This window comes from Neodiprion virginianus, chromosome 3, assembly GCF_021901495.1.
Source record: "Neodiprion virginianus isolate iyNeoVirg1 chromosome 3, iyNeoVirg1.1, whole genome shotgun sequence".
Lineage (NCBI taxonomy): Eukaryota > Metazoa > Arthropoda > Insecta > Hymenoptera > Diprionidae > Neodiprion > Neodiprion virginianus.
The window spans coordinates 6,840,043-6,860,370 of record NC_060879.1 but is presented as its reverse complement, the minus strand read 5'-3'; the positions used below and the strand labels follow the sequence as shown (position 1 = coordinate 6,860,370).

General features: G+C 38.6%; 1 protein-coding gene across 4 annotated transcripts in view; it reads right to left on the bottom strand.

Annotated features, from left to right (window-relative positions):
* Positions 1 to 20,328, bottom strand: part of LOC124300591 (uncharacterized) — a 106,106-nt gene that overhangs the window by 9,790 nt on the left and 75,988 nt on the right. For 2 of the 4 annotated variants that reach the window (XM_046754858.1, XM_046754859.1), the window contains one exon: positions 8,890 to 9,138. In XM_046754858.1, coding sequence (XP_046610814.1) covers positions 8,890 to 8,922 — 33 coding nt within the window. In that variant the 5' untranslated portion in view covers positions 8,923 to 9,138. Of the gene's footprint in view, positions 1 to 8,889; positions 9,139 to 9,252; positions 9,273 to 9,947; positions 10,272 to 20,328 lie in introns of those variants that run through there. The other 2 variants (XM_046754857.1, XM_046754860.1) reach the window with 2 other exon arrangements.

Here is a 20,328-nt window from a genome sequence, read left to right as displayed (position 1 = left end):
TATCGCAACAATTTGTAACAGATAACAATATTTCAATAACTTTTGTAACGTAAGTTGGATATAATTTTTCTAATTTTGTTGTACATTGAAAATCCGATTAAGGTGAGTGTATTAAGAACTGATTTACGATTGAAACGAACCGAACAAAGGTAGTGAAAAGTAGACAAATCGTTCTACGATAAAGAAAAATTTTAAGCATTCCTTTCGAAGATTAAAATCAACCGTTGAATGAATCCCAAGTCTGACGATTTTGAAATCTTCGTCATTCATACTCGGTTTAGTTGAACATGGAACTTTTTATTTCGTCGATATTTGGCTAAGGAAACATGCATGATTTAAAAGGTATTTGCTTTTTATTCGACGACTCGTACAATTACCCAGCGAAAGAAGGAAGAAAGTCTAACGCATCGTCGTATAATGATGACATATAATTATCCGCTGCAGGTAAACAAATCAAACCAATTATAATCGACGACAAGTGTAATCCGTGGCATTAGCATCCGTGCAGTCGTCGAGTTGCTAATATCGTTGAATAATTTATATAAATTTTCAATCCCTAATGAGATGTTAGAAATTAGAAATTAAACGAGTCTCCATTTACGCGTAGGTAGGTACGTACACACGTGCTAGTCGAAGCGGCATCGAGGTATCGTAATATCCTCGTAACAGCCTGAGACGAGTGTTTGAAACGCGGCGTTTTACTTCTGTGCAGCATCCTCGAGGACTTCGCACAGCAAATATCCTCGCCTATCCTCGCGAAATCGCGCAGCTGCTGCACCGCTGCTCGACGAATGAATTAATTGCATACAAAGTGTTTGGAAAAGTGACTTTTTATATTATCTAAAGAAATTCATATTATCTGCAGCCACACTGAGAAAAATTTCACTTGTTACAGTAACTAGAAAAAGTCAGTAAAACAGGTATCGTTGAAAAAAAAAACTGTTTGAATATTGTTGGAATTACGAAAAACGAGGTACGCGTAACCTTTTTGATCCTTTTTTTGGGTAATTGCAACGCAAAATCAGTTTGTGATGTTTATACTCTACGAGACTTTAATGTCAATTTATTGTTGCACAAGCATTAAATTTTCGCAACAGTTACAAGAAAATCTAGTAACAGCGATCGTAATGAGAAAGAATAGTAACGGATACTAGACTTTCTGTTAACAGCTACAAAACTAATTTTCATTTTGTACCTAGAACTATATTCTTCAATTGTGGTAAAATATGAAAATATTTAAGGACTGAGCGGTGACCGGAATTAAAAATTTCTGTCAGTGCAGGCTGGCAGATAATTGATTTAATATAACGCCCACATTGCGCGCAATTCGTAATTGTCCTTGGTGTGTTTATTCCATTGTAGTGTAACCGCGCAGATTATGCAATAAAAAAACGCGAGACTGTTTGACGCGTGGTAAAAAATTTCCATCCGATAAGATTGAACGTTTCTTGTTATTTGAAATGAAAAAAAAAAAAAATAAATAAAAAAAAAAGTGATCGGTACATAACCTCATACGTATGTGTATAGTGGATAAGTCGCATACCTATTCGTATGTAAAACCGAGCATAGAGGTGATAAAATTCTTTCTCACGCGACTCATCAACTGGTACTAAAAATAAAACTCGAGTGAGTGAGATGCCGATCGGATCAAATTCGAGTGATTAAAAATCGAAATTTTGAGATTTAGCTTACCCGTTTTATTTCAACGAAGCGTTTACGTTCGATTTTCTCTTCATTGTCGGGGGATAGTTTTGGATACCGTTGGATTGTATCACCGTCTACTGTTATTATACGCCTTAGACCAATGGTCTAGATAAGAAAAGTTGTTATCAGGCTCATCTGGCTCTGTGACGTAACGATTTCAATTATACGACCTACTTCGATACTTTGCGCCAATTAGGAGATACACGGTTTGTCTAGTGAATTGTTATTGTTATTGTTATGTATGTATACCTGTACGTGTACAATATAAGCAAGGTGACGAAGTAACGACGCGTGAACTAAATTCACGTGATATCGGGACACGTTTTACATTCGGTCCGATGATAATAATTAAGTTAATTGATCGCATTCCATAAATCACAGACATTCTGCGCCTGCGGGAGCTCTGATCTCAGTAATTGCCACAAATTAACGTTACTCTTGTCGGTTCAACCCGACGAGTATACCTGTATCTTCATGCTTGAAACTCGTTTTGTCTCGCATGGAAATCGTAAACAGTTGCATAAAATTACTCCCCTGGTTCAACATAACGATCACTCATTCGGTTAATGAAACCTTTCGAGAGTATTCGTTTAACCCTGCAAGCGACAAACTCTACTCATTTAGGATGAAGCTAAATTCAAGACTGTATTTGAAAATTTCACTGTTTTATAATCATTCACAGAATTCAGAATCAGAATTTTTTATTACATTTTTGGATTGAAGATAGAAAGATTTTCACTTTTAGAAGAACATTTTTTTTTTCAAAATAACCCCTGTCCCCGCAATGCAGTGAATAAAATTTTCAAATCGTTACGAAATATCTATTGTACAAAGGACTATTGAAACAAGTATTTGCTTGGGTTTATCTTTTACTTTTCTTCGCAATGATGAGACATCTTTTCGCACAAAGCATAAAAAATTTTACCGAAAACACTTTTACAACAATATTGCTACGATATCTCGAAAACGTTTAGATTTTTTACTTGAAATTGATACGGCTTGTCCATATAATATGTCTTCATTAATTCATTGCTGCATTTAGTTTGAATTTATTCCCCCAACTCTCGTCTCTAATAATGTTTACGTTTTGGACAAATTCAATTTTTTTTACATTCCAATCCTTTACCGAAAAGTTACTTTGTGTTACTTTGAATTGTTAAAAAATTTACAGATCTGCTAAAAAAAATCCTTTGGCAAATAATTGTGCAGATTTATTCAGTCTCGGGTAATTTATTTTTCAATTTCATCCCATTTACTTGACGAGGATATGTGACTGTTATTTTTTCAAAGTATCCGCAGTGAACATCGTTGGCGGTTATAATGGCCATTCCCCGGGATGATTTTTCACGGTTTTACTCGCTCGTTGAGTAGCCGGTATGCGATTTGCATACGGTGGTAATTATCGCATATTGGTGCAATAACGATTGCCATTAACGAGTATCGCGATATCAACCTATACTGGTTTGATAATGAGAAAGTAATAAGTCTTTGAAATTGCCTCGGCTCATTTCAATCCGAAGAATAAACGCAGAGCGCAGCTTTTGCCGCGTCGCGTTGCGACGCCAACTTGGATAGGTACTAATCAGTTAAGTAGCAATACGTGTAGCCGTAGATATCTGTTCCTATCCAAATATGCGCAGTACCCGTAGAAGGCTTGCGTACCTGAACGTCGCATGCCGCGTATTGAACATTCGACGCAACGGGGTAACAAACTTTGAACAAAACAAAGCGAAGCAGCTGAACTGAGCAAATTTTATGTCCCCTCTCATGAATGTATAGATAAAATTGTACGTTATTCTTCGAAAGCTTTGATTCGACGCTTCGAATGACAACCATTTGAAAATCAAACATATCTCTGAATGTTTTTAAAAATTGGACTCAAAAGCGTTCCAACATGACAGAACTTTTGTTGAGAAATTTAAGAAAAGAGCGAAAAAAGTTACATTTTTTCTGGAGTCTTTATCTAAGTTTGAAACTTGAAAAATCCCAGACGATATATTATGAGAATGAGAAGTTTCAATTACCTTTTTGAATGATCGTGCGAAAGTATTTGATCGCTGAATATTTGTGCTTTGTTTTATTAAACGACGAGTAACTTAAACGCAGTGAAAGAGAAACGTTTATTCGCAAAAAAAAATAAAAAAACCAGACAAAGTCAGAGCAATAACGTGACAAGAATCGAGGTGAAATATGTCGAGAAAATGGGATCTCGAAAGCGTTTAAAACGAGAGTGGAACGTAAGATGAAAATATCGCGGAATCAATGACAAGGGTGAAATAAAGGAGTGATGATATCTCTTCTGCAGCAGAATTTCAAACTGCATATATATATACGGTTGTGAATTTACACGGAGGAAGCATTGGAGTGGTATCGCTGACTCGAATAAAGGACCTCTTTGGAAGTGGCTGAAACCCGGCGGCGAGATACACCCACGACTCACTAAATCACTCAAAAGATACGGCGTCGGATGAGGCGAGCCTTCTATGTATAATCCATTCGTAATATATTATTTGAAAATTGTTTTAAATTATAGGCTTCACGGCTGGGATGCCATCGGTGATAATAGAAGAGCGTTTGCTCCTCGACAGTATCATCCTACAAAAACCCTGCAGTCTGAGGATCCTGGAGAAGAGTGAGTAGAAAGTGCGAGCTGAAATGCTTTCCTTGCTTTTTTCTTTTTGCCTGACATCGCTGCGCTGCTCTTGGCTTTTAGTGGGAAAAAATTATGCCGATCTCTTCTGCGTCCAATTCAGGGTTCAACGATTTTTGGCGTCATTTGACAGACGACGGAAACTCGGAAACGTTTTAATCGCGATTCACTTCAAGTTTAGAGATAATTTTCTCGGATGATTTACGATTTACTTTTCGATAAAACTGGGACCCTCGAAATTTTACGAACAACTGACACTTCTTTTCATCTCTCAGTTTTTTTTTTTCTTTGTTTCATTAACTGCTCAAATGATCAAGCAATTAAATAATTTATGATTTTCTGATTTCATTTAGTTTTATGTCTCCGTGTTAAGTCTGATTTTTGTCCGGACTTCTGTTTCCGCGACGTTTACAAACTCAGGGTTAAAACAAACTAGATTTCTGACTAGACGTTTAAATTGGGCCCGTTTGCTGCGTTGTTAACATAAAACATCGATTCATGCATTCTACAATTTTGTCAATTCTTAGTCATTATTCACCGATTTTTTTTTTTTTTTATCTTTTTGTTTCAATAATGGATTACAGATATACTCAAAGTATTTGAAAACCAGTTTTTAATCCACGTACTGCACACATGTATACGTCAATAACAAGCAACTTCATTACGTTCAACATACTATCAACTAATATAATTGGTTGTAAGAAACGAGCTTCAAATTCCGTTAGCATAGCCAAGTTTCGCTCGTAAAGCGATTACTTTATATCTTAATTTCTATCGTTAAATAAATATTCGCGAAAGGTCAACCGCGAGTCCCGATGTTACGCCCATTTTTACGTCCGCACTTCCGCGGCTTCGGCTTTTTTCGACAAACGATAATCGTCATCTGCTGAGGTAAAAATTCAGGTGAAACGAAAAAATAAAGAGAACAACGAGTGAATTAAACTTAGTTTCGATGATCCTGAAGAACGATAAGACTCTTCGAAACGAGGGCGCTTTTATGTCGTTACGATATTTGGTAATTTTGTTTCTCTTTTTCCGGCTCATTTTTTCCCTTACGAATCTGTCTCTCGGTACCTGATCTCGACCAGATGTATAATTTATAATACCAGCGATGATATCCTCGAGTAATCCCTGCCAATTACCGAGTTTCCCACCAGCAAGAATGCAAGGAAACGATGATCATCGATGCGATCGATTCGCCGAGCGCATTAAGCGGATTATTTATCGGAAATATCGGCGCCAGTAAATGATTAGCATATTAATATCGCGTTGCTGAATTGGCGCCGCGTTTGCGGTGCGAAAAGGAATAATTGATTGCATTATACGTTAATAATTTGTTTGAAAAAAGAAATGTATCCTAATCCCTATAATCACGCCCACTGTCGGCGAGCCGCGAACAGTTGTGTCGAATTGGTGCAGAGCTTGTAACAAGATAATAATCGAACGTGTCCGCGTGTCTGTGACAACCGATAGACACGCGCATTATACCTGCGGCTGCCAATAATAATATTTATCAATATCCAGGGCATGCGGATAATCACTCATGATACTGCATTGGCATGTAGCACATATTATGTAGATAGCTAAGGTATGCGCGGTGCGATAGACACTTTATCTATAAAAAGGTTGAAAAACTGGCGGCAGTTATTCTTGCACTTTCATCATTTTTTGATTTTTTTTTATTTTTACTGCGCCAATTTGCGAACAACCCGGCAACTGAATTATCATCCAGCTCTGATTCGAACGGAACCTAGTAATTGTCAACATTGTGCAATTTGGAAAATTCAGATTAACTCGCAGTTATTCGGGTCATTATCTGACAAAATCGAATAGCTGTAGTCTGCACAAATCAAAACATCTGCTTTTTTGCAAGCCTCTTGAAAATCTGTATGGTTGGGTGCATAATAGTTGAACAAAAATACTATGAATTATCATTTTTTCAAATAAAAAATCATATATTATTCAGTTTTGGTGAATTACTTCCGAGCGGAGCGTCGGAGTGATTTTAACTGTCGAATAATTTTGAATGAAAAGAAATTTCGAAACGTATGTATAAAATCGCAGCTCTTCGGAATAACTGTAAACAGAAATCTTATCGAATTCTTTTGTTCATACGAAAACAGGCCAGAGCTTCCTAGCTAATTAACAATTTCGCACCAGACCAACGATAAACACTCGATTTTAATCGAATTCGATATGAAATTGTTCAACCGATGAATGGTAATATTTACGCTTTCAAATAACCTCCATTAATTGTCGACAAACAATAAATTAAATTATACACGCAATAACGAGTTAAAAGAATTTCTAAACCGAATCCAGAGTTTAGTTATTCCACATTGAATTTCGACCTCGCACCTGAACGTGACACATAACACATGCCGGTGACAAGAGATGGGTTTGCATTAAACTCGATTTCGATTCGATTCTTGTTTAAAACGGCATTGTAACGACGACACGACGAATGGTAAACGAGTATCTCGATCGGACCTCCTGCGAAGCAATTTGCATCTCAGCTCAAGACTGCGGCAACACGACGGTTGAATTGTCCCGAGATGTTGCGTTGACGTAGCTGATTGTAAGCCATCTTAGGTTGAGTGAGTTGCAATTTGTAAACCTTCAACCGATCGCAACAACTGCTCAAGAGTCTCTGTCACGACGTTGCGTACCTGCAAGGACTTCAACCGAAGTGGCTCAAGCCTGCATTCCAGTCCCAAGCACTGTTGAACTAAAACTTTTTCATAGCGGGATAACTTTCTGTTACACCATGTTTCGCCACCGGTAAACAGTCTATTGGGAAAAATAGTATTTAACGGACTTTGATACTTCAGAGATTGAAAAAATTCTACCTGGATCGCAAGGGATTGTAAAAATTTTATACAACAAGACTTTTCAGGGCTTCGCCGGAGTCATCGGAAAGATTTTGTTAAATGGGTAAGAGATGACTACGAAATACGTAATTACAAACAGCTCGTTAGTGTGAATCTGGGATGGAAAGAATGAGTAGGAGGACATTGCGCAAGTCTCTTTTCTTCGTACGAACCGAAACAAAATTACCATCCATTCTCTACTCCCTAGAAAAAAAACTCGGCTCACGATGTGGAACTTTCACGCACCAAACCGTTGAGCATCGTGTTTTAAATTACACTTATCTGGCGATGATGAGAAAATGTGACAAAGTCGTAGACGCCTGGAGAAGCACCCCGAGTCGTAAGGTGCGCGGTTTATCTCTTTGCGCCTGACAGGGTGAATGAAATCTGAAATCTACAGCTCTATTCTGCCTCCAGTTCACCGCGTACGCGAGTCTGGCTTCATAACACGCTAATAACACTCTCGGCAGGGGGCATTTGTGCTCATTATACTCACTCGTATGCGCTGTTCTATCGGGCAGACTGATTGCTTCTAGCCTTCATCCTCGTACGACGGATCTGAATGAAAGGATCTCCTAACTGCCGAGCACCGAACGGTTAATTTGCTACTGTAAGTTCTTCGTGTGAGAATTTGTGGTTGTTTGGAACTTGATAGTGGCCAGAAACCATTTTGAAAAAACTTGATACTCGAATGTGTTCGTACAGTGACTTGACGTGGAGCTGTTTATAATGAGGCCAGAGGATTCATTGCCACCCCCCGAAGTGAAGATTCTGTTCTTGTAAGAGATTTCCGTATTTCAGAATTACAGGTACCAAAAATGGTGGTTTGCCCCATTAGCCACGCCTTGTGACTCAAATTGCTTCCAATATCGCGATAAAAAATGATTATATTCAAATCTGTGAAGCGAAGCACGTGGCTGGTGCGTGCGTCTTGCCTGAAGTCGATCTCAGGCTAACCGGAAAGATTTTCGACCTGCCTGGTAGACAACACGGAACGACGGTAAGCTGTGTAATTTATTCTCAGTGTCAAATGTCTCCGACGTAATTGCGTCGATCGAAAATCTGACCATCCTAGTTGGAAATATCTTGCGCAGCACTATAAAGTACACTATTATCCTTTTAGTTTCAACGGAGTTTCATAACTAGCTGAATTCAGCACGATTCGAACTTGATTGAATGGTTGTGAGTGCGATTTATATATTAAAAAAAAAAAAAAATGGTACTTTTGAAAAAAACATTTAAAAATGGCACTTGCAGCGTTTATTAATTCTCCTCTCCAATTTGTCACCAAGGAGAATTGAAGAAGGCTGTAAGTGCCATTTGAAGAAATAAAATGGTACTTGTTTCTGAAAAATGGCACATTTCCAAAGAAAATGGCACTTACTGCCCTCTTTAAATATCGTCTTCAATTTGTCACCAAGAAGTCTTTGAGAAGGTTGTGAGTGCCGTTTGAAGAAAAAAAAAAAAAAAAAAAAAAAAATGGCACTTTTCCAAAAAATGGTATTAACAGCCCGCCTTAAGCCTCCTTTTCAATACGTCGTCGTTGTGCCGCAAAGACCTTTTTGAGCACAGTCTCGAGCTTCAGCGAGACGCGTTGCTGGTTTCTTTGGTAAATCTGGTCGTTTCGGGGAAAAATGCGATAAGAAGGGATCGACGAGAACTTACCGCGAGAAAGGCGCTAAGAGCTTCAATTCGCATAGTAGCTGGCCAGGCCAGCGGGGAGGCCGTAGATCCCAAGCCTCAGCTCGTCGTCGACTGTGCAGCTAAATTTCAATTCCTTCTGTAAAATCTCGTCCCCGCGGGGCGTCCTTCGGCTCAGCTCCTTGGATGGGGCCGGCGATCCAGGTCTCCTGGCTCCACGTCGACACGGCGCGCTCCTGCCCGGCGATCCCCTGACATGGCTAGCACGCCAACCTGAAACACGTACGCAAAGTCTTCAGTTACTTTCGACTTCGACTCGATTTGGGGTACAAATCGTGTTTCTCCGTCATCGAAGCACGGAGAGTCGATCAGCATTCAAAGATTTACCTCCACGCGAACCTTATTCAATTTATTCATCGCTCGAATCATCGATTCTTTTTGCGTTTTTGCTCAAGTATTGAAAGGTGATTCAAATTTTTTTTTTTTAGGTATGCGGTACACTTCTATGTTTTTCGAAATAAATGTTTGTACGCAACACATCTCGTTTAAGTGAGTACATTGTACTACTAAACGGCTAAGACAGTGAAGAGTAAATTTCGGGAATTTATACGTCGATAACGAATAATTCAATTCGATTGGGTTTAGTTCTGTCAAAAATGTATGGACTGAACTTTTCTTTTTGTAAGTCAACTATTCCAAAGTGCCTCCTCCAAATTTTGAGATGAAGCGGTCAAGTCGTTTTTGAAAACATTGTGGGCACCATAAAAACATCTATCGTCTATTAACAATAATAATCCTTCCAATGAATCGGTTCTATTTTTTTTTTTTTTTTTTATGCGAATGAATCTGCATACTTTTGCATAAAATAAGCCCCAATCGACTCGAATGATTTGTCGTACAGATGCAAATTCTCAAAAATCACCCACTTTTTTAACCATTTACTCGCACATGCCATCTTAAGATCACGTTTTATGTTTTTATTATCAGATATAAGCCTGGTCAACAATCTCGACATGCCAATCGGCAGTTATTTAAAAATCATAGAAACTGTCTATCAAATCAAGGCTTATAAGTTTTAGCACCTGTCATCGCTGTTCACCATTTGATCCAACGTAGGTAAGATTCCCAAGGTAAGTGAAACACTGTTTTATAGTTGCATATGTTTTTTTATAACAACAGATGAAAAAAGTGAAAACTTTTATATTTGTAGGGTAAATAGTTGTGACTAGTCGATGTGAGACGGCACGGTGCGAAAACCGTCACCAATATCACTATGCGATAATATCGTTTTCGGACTTTGATTATCATCACACACGGAAATAATAACTCGATGAAAAACGGTGGACTGGGTTAAAATGTTCCGGATCGGCGGAGTCAATCGCTAATATCATGCCGATAACGCGACGCGTTCGCTGCGGCATGTCGCGATCGACTGAACCGTGCTTTATTGATCAATCGATAAAAGTCAACTCGAGGCGCTGGTTGAAGCAATATAGAAACAAAACGGAACAAACGAAAAAAAAAAAAAAAAAAACACATATAAGAATAAACGAAATCAAACGGAAGTGCCGCCACGAACTTCGACGCACACTTTATCTTATCTTGTATTATACTTCGAAGTGTGGATGTTCCTGAACGGTCATCAACGCATAATTCAGTGCCTTTGCACCGTTGAAATTTCAGGCCGCTTTATAACTGACCTATTCCCACACATGAGTTATCCTTTTTTCCTGTTAACGATTTCTGCGCAATTTCAAAGTCCAAATTATTGCGTGACCGAACGGCGCCAAAGAAATATCTGCACTAAATTCATCGATGAGTGATTTTTCTGGAAATCTGAGATAAGGTTCGTACGTTATAGTGGTGACGGAGTGGCTGAAATATTCGATTTCGTAACTTGCAGGATCAAGGGGCAAGTTGGAAAGGGGCAAATAACTTTCCGTAACTCGTTCTCGGTATCGCTTTTATCCACCGACAGACAAATATCGGAGAATCTTTGATTGATTCTGTTAGCAGTTTCGCATTCTATGGTAATTATTAGATATGAAAAACGATAAATCACCGGTTCGGCTATCGAACCACGTGGAAATCACACCGTGTAAAATGACGGAGCACCCGCATCACGTGGCTCGCTGATTGCGCGAAATTCCATTGGCCGAAAAACAAAGGCGGGATGTCGAATACGTTAAATAAGATTCTACAAACCAGCCGTCTCGAAAATTTCGATCATGTAGGAATTTATAGGTGCAGGTCGAGTTAAATCCGGAGTATACTAACGATTTTACGATCTTTCCAATGAATTTTTATCGCCTGTACAATCTATCGCAAACCGTAGCTGATGTTCAATTTATATCGCAAAGCAAATCGTCCGATATTAACATTCTTTAGATTAGCCATTCCGTTTCTTGATTGGAATTAGTCACGGTATTCGAGAAAAAGAAGGCCTGCCTTACAGTTTCGCTGGTCTAATTGTACCACCCCGTATGACAATAACGCTTCAAGATAATCCCAATTACGACACAGCTCGCCACTTGTGCGACCAAAGCTTTCCCCTCGAATCACGAGGATGTCTTTTACCGTAATCCACGGACTTAATCGTTGATTGGAATTCCAATCCAGATATCGACACGTTAGGCAATCAAAATTAACAGAACGAAACGTCATGCATGAATAAAAGCAGATGATGTACATACTTGTACTGTGACGATAATCAGTCTTTTAAAAAATTTACCGATCGCATCGATTGTCTAATTTCTTGGCGGAGTCCTGCACGAGCTTTATGCATGTTTTAGAAAACTTTCTCCTCATTTCAGTGTAGTTAGGTTATTAAAATAAAAAAATTTTCTAAATGTTTCTAAATGACTAAAATGTTTCCGTTTCGTGCGCAAATACATACTTCAATTAGAATTTGTTTATTTCTCTGACGCAACGTTTGGTAAAATGTATGTATCGACGCTAAAATTTGAATACGATAACTCGATTTCATCTGTCAAAAAAAGTAAACATTTTTTCGACTACATTTGAACTTGTTTCTCCTCTTTGCGTTTAAGGTAAATGACTATTCACAATCCGTAGCAAAATATCAGCTGAGTTACAATATATCTGTGACGTAGAAACAACGGTGAAATTCTCGGGAAATAACCCAACAACTAAAAATAATTATCGATGACGAGTGGATATTTTTTATTTTTTTTTTCTCTCTCCTTGTTTTTCGCCCTCACGATTTAATCGTCTGCCAAGAATTTTTTCTACGAATCGATATACTTATTACAGGTACGAAGCGATAACAGTGATAAGGCTGTACATCATCGATTCCAGGTAAGGAGAGTAAGTTCTGGAGTTTTTACCTATCCACGAAACGTCACAGCATCGGCATTCAACGATTCGCCGATAGGGTTTAACTTAATCCACACGATCTGAGACCCAGTGCATTTCTGACGAGTCTCCGAGCCGACGACGCCAAGCATATGCGAATGTGCCTGCGTGCGTCTCTGTGTGTGTGTGTGTGCGTGTGTGCCAACGTCAGCTCACTTTATCAACGGCGCCTACAGTAAATCTGATAAGATCGGACGGTTCGCGCGGCCTCAGCTTGTACCGTTGTAACTACGCGGCGCCAGTGCTCTACTGTGTCATTATTTTATTATCATTAATTTTCTCGCTAATTGCGAAGTCTTGTATACAGGCGGCCTTCTTCGTCATTCGCGAATTTCGCCGTTCCATACACGCGGCGACGAAATATTCGACGTAACTGACGAAGCGACAATTCTTTTTGCCATGCTTCTTGCGATCGCGAAATTTTGGATTACGTAAGACTGACTTTGAAAGCCGAAGCATCACCGGAAAAAAGCCCTTCCGTGTCCCTCAGCGTAATAATCGTAAGATATTGATGGTAATGGAAAACCATTTGTCTGCCATTTTACCAATTCCAAAGAATGACGATACCATTGTAACTCAACTTGGTGCACAATACGAACTATTGTGTCGTTTGTATCATAACGGAGTTCGTTGTTCCAAATACATCGAGCGATGCTAGAAACCGAAAGTTGTCGGTTATCGTATTGTACACGTCGGGTCGAATGGGCTACGGTACCATTGAGTCAGGAATACAAATCGTATTATTAAAATCTATACCTACTTAATAGCATTCTGAAGCATCATCCGATCGGGAGACTGGTTTCACGTCCTTTAATTTTGCCTTGAAATGACAACGTAAACCGTATCTGATAGTCGGAATTGAGTTGCTGGACGAAACTGTCACGATATCGGAACTATAAGCCCAGTAATCCGAATTCGGAACACGTTATTTAACTTTTGTTTATTTCACGATCACTTATGGCAGAAGCTAGGCTGTGTAACAGTAAAGATGAATAAGGTTCGATGCTTAGATTCTAGCTTCCATAGAAATATTTCAATTCGTCACTATACCAGCATATTTGAACTGCCAACAGTATTGAAACAGTCACGATTACGTATTCTAAATGATACTTGCTGTACTAGGAAAATGTCGTTCAAGTCGTGTGGCATGCTCACCACGGAGCTTTGAGAACGAGCTTATCAGTATTCCGGGATTTGTATTGGAAGGCTGATTATTCCATGCCCGAGTAAAAACTTTCGTTTTGCGATCTTCCGCAACGTCTGCGTTGCATAAATCATGGAAGGTTTCTTCCGCCGATCAGCTTCGAGATACTTGACAGTTTTACAACTCAATCTCGCAAACGCCACCGACCCTCGTCAATCTCAAACTCGAACGTTGGGTATACAATGCGCACTCGAAAGTCGAGTTGAACAAAGGGTTGCGTGCAATAAATGAGTAGAAAAACAGCGAGATGAATATTAAAGCTAGTCGCTTTGATCATCCTCGGCAAGCCAAAAGCTCTTGTCGGACATTTTTAAAAAAAATAAAATTTTTCTCAGTGTTTGAAACAGGTGACGAGGTCAAGGGCGGTCGAATCAGGACTGAACCCGATTGAACCCGTTGAACCCGATTTCCGATAAAATCTCTTAGCAGCCTGTAGTTTCCGTAGTTACTATCCTTGGACTAGCATTACACCAACTCCGCCCGCAAATTACCTGCAACACCTGGACAGGGTGATCTGCGAATCAAACTGCTTCTCACCTGCAGCACGAAGACCGGGTGAGGATGAATCAATGCACACCATAGGAATTATCCTCTGAAGGAAACTGTGCCTATAATTTTTACCGAGAGTGTATATTGATCAGGCTATGGCAAAGAAAGCTTCAAATTAACCCGGAAATACCTCGCCTTGGAATAATGCAACGAAACGTTCGTTAGGAAATTGTATCGAGCGAGGGTCTTCTCTGCGTGAAAATTAACTGTAATTAAATGAAAGGTTGATGACCGAGCATTTTTATTATGCAAAGCGGAGAAAAATGCACGCGGTTAAATATGTAACGGGTGATATAAATGAATACGTGCCTCGAAGCATCGAGAAAAAGGGTACAAGGTAGAGGAAAATGGAAAACTTGAAAAGGTAGCGGCTAGCAAATTTCTGAAATTTCGGTTGGTACTTTTCATTATATTCTTAGTTTTATAAAGGTTCTCTGATTGTTCGAATAGTAGAAGTACTAAAAGTAGAGTATAAACATCACAAACTGATTTTGCGTTGAAATTACCAAAAAAAAGGATCAAAATGGTAACGCGTACCTCGTTTTTCGCAATTCCAACAATATTCAAACAGTTTTTTTAACGATACCTGTTTTACTCAATTTTTCTAGTTACCCTAACAAATGAAATTATTCTCAGTGTAGGATAACCATTTTGATCGACGTGTCAATGTTCTCGACTGAGAAAAAATTTCGAAATGATTGTTTATCAAATTCCAGCGCGTCGATCGGTAACTTGGAATTCTTCTTTCCATAGCCAACAATATTCCAAAGCAAATTTTCTAACAAGTCGTGAAGAAAAAACAATTTTCTGAATCGATCGAATACATCGAAAAAAAAAAATGTTTTCCGAATTGAACCGAATATGGTTTCACCCAACGACGCATATATTCTTGTTCCGAATACTCCTTTCGCGCAAACAATAGGTTTCTTTGAATGAGAAACAACACTTTTTCGCGATATCCGATCGCCGTCTTTCCTGAATCTAAAAAATCACCCAGTATAAGGGGGAGACGAGGATGCCGCAGAGGTAGGTCCGAGTACGCAACGACAGCCGGCGATCCAGGATTTCTTTAAACCGGAATCATTTAATACGTAATAAACGCGAGATCCTCCTCTCTTTGTCGGGATGGGTTTAATTAGTTACTGGTTTTGGAACCAGTAATCCTGCGCAGCCGCGCCCCCAGCTCGACGCGTCGAACGTCAACTAATTCACCTCGCCACGGCCATTCTCCGTATACCGAGCGCCATTCACAACCAACGTTCCTCGATGAATTTCGGATCTCAGCTGAAGCTGAGGAGGTACAGTCAGGGCCAAAAAGGGTTAGGCAAAAACGCGATCAGATAAAATAAGTTGAAAAATTCTCACTTAAACTGGTCGAGAAATTACGTGAATTACGTGAAATTTTTTTTATTTCGATCGCATTGTCCCGTTTCTGACTTTCTTTTAACTTTTGTGTTTTTTTTTTTTTTTAATCACAAAATCAATGTAATCACTTGTTTCGTTTGTAAATAAATTCTCAATAGATCGTTTCATTTAGATTTTGGATAATGGGTTACGCGCATTTGAATCAAACGCATATCGTTCGTTAATTATGATGATGGCACGTGTCAAATATTTTTTTAACAGCTGATGAGTTCAATTGCAAAAATCTATCCGAGACGGTTCGTAAAAAATTCAATCACGAATAAATCGAACAATTTTTCATCACGCTCGAATCTACTAAGTGGACTGTTTTTTTAGAATTTTTTTCTTTTTGGGGGCCAGCTTGATGGATTTGCAGTTGAAATTTAGTGTCTTAAAGTTCATTTCTCCATCACACATTGCCTTTTTAAATAAGAGTGAAAAAAACAATACCTATAATTCACCGATTTTACCGACGTAATTGTTGACGGAAAAATTTTATCACAGTTAATTGACTTGGTGCTTTAACATTTATCTCTGGATAAAATTAACTGGTTAGGACAAACTAGACCAAACTCGATTAGCTTCAGTTGAGCTTTCTAAGCCTCGGTTTTGCTACGTTTCGGTTTCAACACGTCTTCGACCCGACTGTACGTCTTATGGATCCTCAAATTTCAGGTGAAATGTTCATTTCGTCGGACACACGGCGATTGGTATTCGCTAATCGTTCGATCACCCGTTCGCGATTCTGGATTGGGATTGGTCGGCTGGCGCTATAATAATAATTGATATTCCGATTTGCATTTGGCTATTACTCACTCGAAAGAAAAAACTTGATGAATAAATACACGGAATAATTTGGAACTGGTTTCTCTCTCCTCAAATAAGTCCTGACCCACTGAAGCGGATTTTTTTCGCAACTTTTCGAATTTGCCTAATCCGCACTCTGATATTTTCATCCCGCTGTGCAATCGCGTTCTTGTCGATGATCTACATTTTTACCGTCTCACTTCGGATCTAAAGCAAGTCTGACGATAGAATTTATGAATTGGAAAATGACGATGTAACCAAGTTTCAGAATATAAAGTTAATTGAATTTCACATTGTTGAGAGAATTCTTTTTCAATCCAGACGGAAATTGAAGATCGGGAATTTAGCCGCCGATTTCATGTTTCATTCTTTCAAAGCCAAACCCGAATCTTCTGCCTAATTTTTACGACTCTCTTATTTAAGAATGGATCGTCTACGAATTCACCGCATCTACTAACTTATCGTAGTAAAATACATTCTTCGATGAGTAGAATGTCAATGATTATAACCCACGATATCGCATCGTACGTTTTTTTCATTCCATAAAATCAGAAACTGACGAAGATTTTCAGAGAATTCATTAATCGAAAATTCATTGAAACGGAACGATGAGTGTTAATTGTATCAAAAATTCTTTTAAACGATTATTGCGTGCAGTTTGAATCCGTCAAATGAATGAGAAACTTTTTTTCCGTTGAAAAGAAAAAAAAAATGATTTCAATAGTTTTTTCTTACGTTTCGTATCGTTTCTACCCAATTTTATTCACGACGTGCAAAAGTCTTTACGCCGATGCGTAAGGCGTGCGAAATACATTGACAGATTTTAACGAGCCAATTATAAAAACAAGCGCGTGGCGGCGGCAGAATTTTTTCATATATAATAAAAAAAATTCAAGTAATTAAGAGCCACGAGACGGGATTGAGTTGCCATATCTTGCACCGACGCCCACGTGTGCGTACATATGTGTGCATATGCGTACACCTATACGACAAGGATATTACGTTCTGCCCTAAGCCATTGAGCAAAGCTCGTTATTTATCGTCAAGAAAGTCGCGTTGAGCCTTCATCGGCGTTTTGTTTGCACACGCGTCAAAGCTCAAGATGGGCTCGCAGCTGTTGCAGGGTGAAATTAATGATTGAGAAGAAAGATTGCGTTGTTTTAACGGATTATTAACCGACCTGCTAGGGCGGATCGTTAGTCGCGCGTTGTTGCTGATTCACTGACAAGTGAGCTTGCAGAATGTTACGCGCACGGCTAGTTATATATTCCGTAACATTAATCCGCGCGCAATTATTTATTATAATCCTGACCCGAGACTAAGACTGACAATGAGCTGGATTTAGTTTGAGAAATTAAATGAAGAAAGAAAGATTAGCCAAAAAAAAAAAGGAATCCTAATGATTCATAATACTTGTCACGATACTCGGAACGAACATGCGTCGTGTTGTTGAGAATTATTGCTTGTCAAAAGCGCATTCATCTGCATTAGCGAAATGTCACATATCCGCGAAGCGTAAGCTCGGATCACAGTTTTCTGCACTGATGGATTACGCGTCCCTTGCTGTTACTGAATTACATAACTTACGACGCTGCAACGGGAATGAAACCGGTGACAAAGTAGCTATAATTTCTCATCCGATACCTGCAGAACTGTCCTTTTCTATCGGCAATAGAAATTATCCCTGATTTACGACGTCGCCCACGCGACGCCGGCTGGCAATTCGCATGTGAATGTGTATAATATATACATATATACATATATATATACACACACACGCGTATACAATACAGATACTTGTTGTACGAGTTGGTAAATATCTGGATAATCATTCACTCATGGAGGTAAACCGATCCCTGCACGCTATTTACGCTACTTGTGAATAATCATGCGCTTTTACCGCATACTGCATTCGCTTTAAGCGCCACGAATTGTCGTAGTCTTGATCGTAATCCAGCAATCGCCAGAGCAGAGTACGTTCTCACATCCCGTAAGTTAGTTGGCCGTAAAAAAAAAAAGAATTTTCACATTCCATTAGAGAAATCTCAACATACGTGTTACAGTTGCTTACACTGAGAGGAATTTTTGATTCCGGTTACCGCTCAGTCCTTGAATATTTTCATTTTTTACCAGAATCGAAAAATACAGTTCTAGATGGAAAATGAAAATTAGTTTTGTAGCTGATACCAGAAAGTCTAGTATCCGTTACTATTCTTTCTCGTTACGATCGCTGTTACTTGATTTTCTTGTAACTGTTGCGAAAATTTAATGCTTATGCCTTTTTTAACGATACTTGTTTTACTGAACTTTTCTTGTTACTGTAACAAATGAAATTTTTCTCAGCGTACAGGAAACTAGCAAACCCGTCACAACTTTACCAGCATTCGAAATTAAATTTAACTAAATTAATGAACATTCTATTCGGACAAAACAATCTTGCTCATAGTTTATGTTTACATACCTATTTGAATGAAGATTGATGTTTGATCCAACCTAACCTAACCTAACCCACCTCTATATGATCTGTAATATTTCAATCAGGGTATGCAAATATCGTTATATCCGCAAAACTGTTGATTTCATTGTAACGAATTATAACCTAAAACCTGGACAGACGTTCTAGCTGTCCAGAGAAAAAAAAATGAACGAAAATCGGTTCAGCAGTTCTGGATTTATAAGCGAACATAGGTCAGAAAGACGGCGAATTTATTGTATTTATTTGTGAGATCGATAAGATTACAACGAAATTGATAAATGAATGACGCAATGTAGTTGAATTCGAAAAAAAAAAATTAGGTTGAAGGAAGATATTTCGTCCGATCACAGTTGACGATGATTATTATTCAAATGTTAGAAATCTTGTCTAGCAATAATTTTTTCATGTCTCGCATTTGTCCAGACCGTAGAAGAAATGATATATAAAATTAGCAGAGGTAAAAATGATTAGGAGCTGTGTTTTCGGTAGATATGATCGAGTATTCAATCAGGGTTATTACTATGTAAGAGACTAATCGGATTCCCTTTTGAAAACTAGACCAATTTACTTTACACCGAGCCAAAAATAAAATTGAGCAATGGATCGATATTCTGACCAGAAAGTAATGTGTCGTGAATTCGTAATTCCTTGGATCATAACGTGAAATAAAGTTTAGAATCACACGTCCTGAAATCAATTTATAGACAAATTTGCAAGCCAACTTTAAAAAACTTTTCGAATGATTTCGAAACAGCGTTAGAAGCGATTGCGAGAAAAAATTAAAATCTTAGCGATAATTAATATGTTTTTCATGCTTCAATAGCCTGAAGAATGCTCCAATATCCAAAGTAACTCGTTCGACTTTTGAACGAGCAAGTTAGAAGTGGAAAATTCCTGAACACGGTAAGTAATGATATATCGTTCAGCTACATTCTAATTGTTAATTAAGCGGTTCCCATAAAATTCTTTTGCGACTGTATGACATGGTCCAGCCCCGGAGGAAGGTGAGGATGATAAAGGAACGCCTGAAAACGTATTTACGCATCCTTGGTCCTGGCGAGATCTCTACAAGTTATCTTAAGCACCGCGGCGAGTCGCGTAGAGATCTAATTGAGTTGCCAGTCTCGGTTATCTAAACTGCAAAGATCAAGAGCAATATCTGGAATGCCGTTATCTGAATACACTCTCGGGTATCTTACCCGAGCAGCACTTTGTACAGCCTACTTGGTTCAAATGCAAATCGGTTAATTAATATCGCTCTTGCGTAAGCACCGATAGTGCAGCTCGTCCAAAAGAGAATTTTTAGTTTTTTTTTTTTTGTTTTTTTTATCTCGTTCTTGAAACTCCGAAAACTGTAAACATTTTTCTGGACGCTTCGTTCGAACTTCGATACTGTAAAATAATCGCATGCAAAATTTCAAACTAAATTATTATTGAACATACTGTAATGGTGACAGATATTCAAACCCAGATGCTGAAATAAAAATCTTGAAGAAAATACCGTTTTTGAAGTGAATATTTTCATACTAGATCAGAACAACAAAGAATTTCGAACAATAATCTCTTGTTTGGAATTTTAAACGTGAATTTCGGCGACTAATTTTGAAAATAAGACACCTTTTCCGATCAGAAACGTAGAGGCTTACCT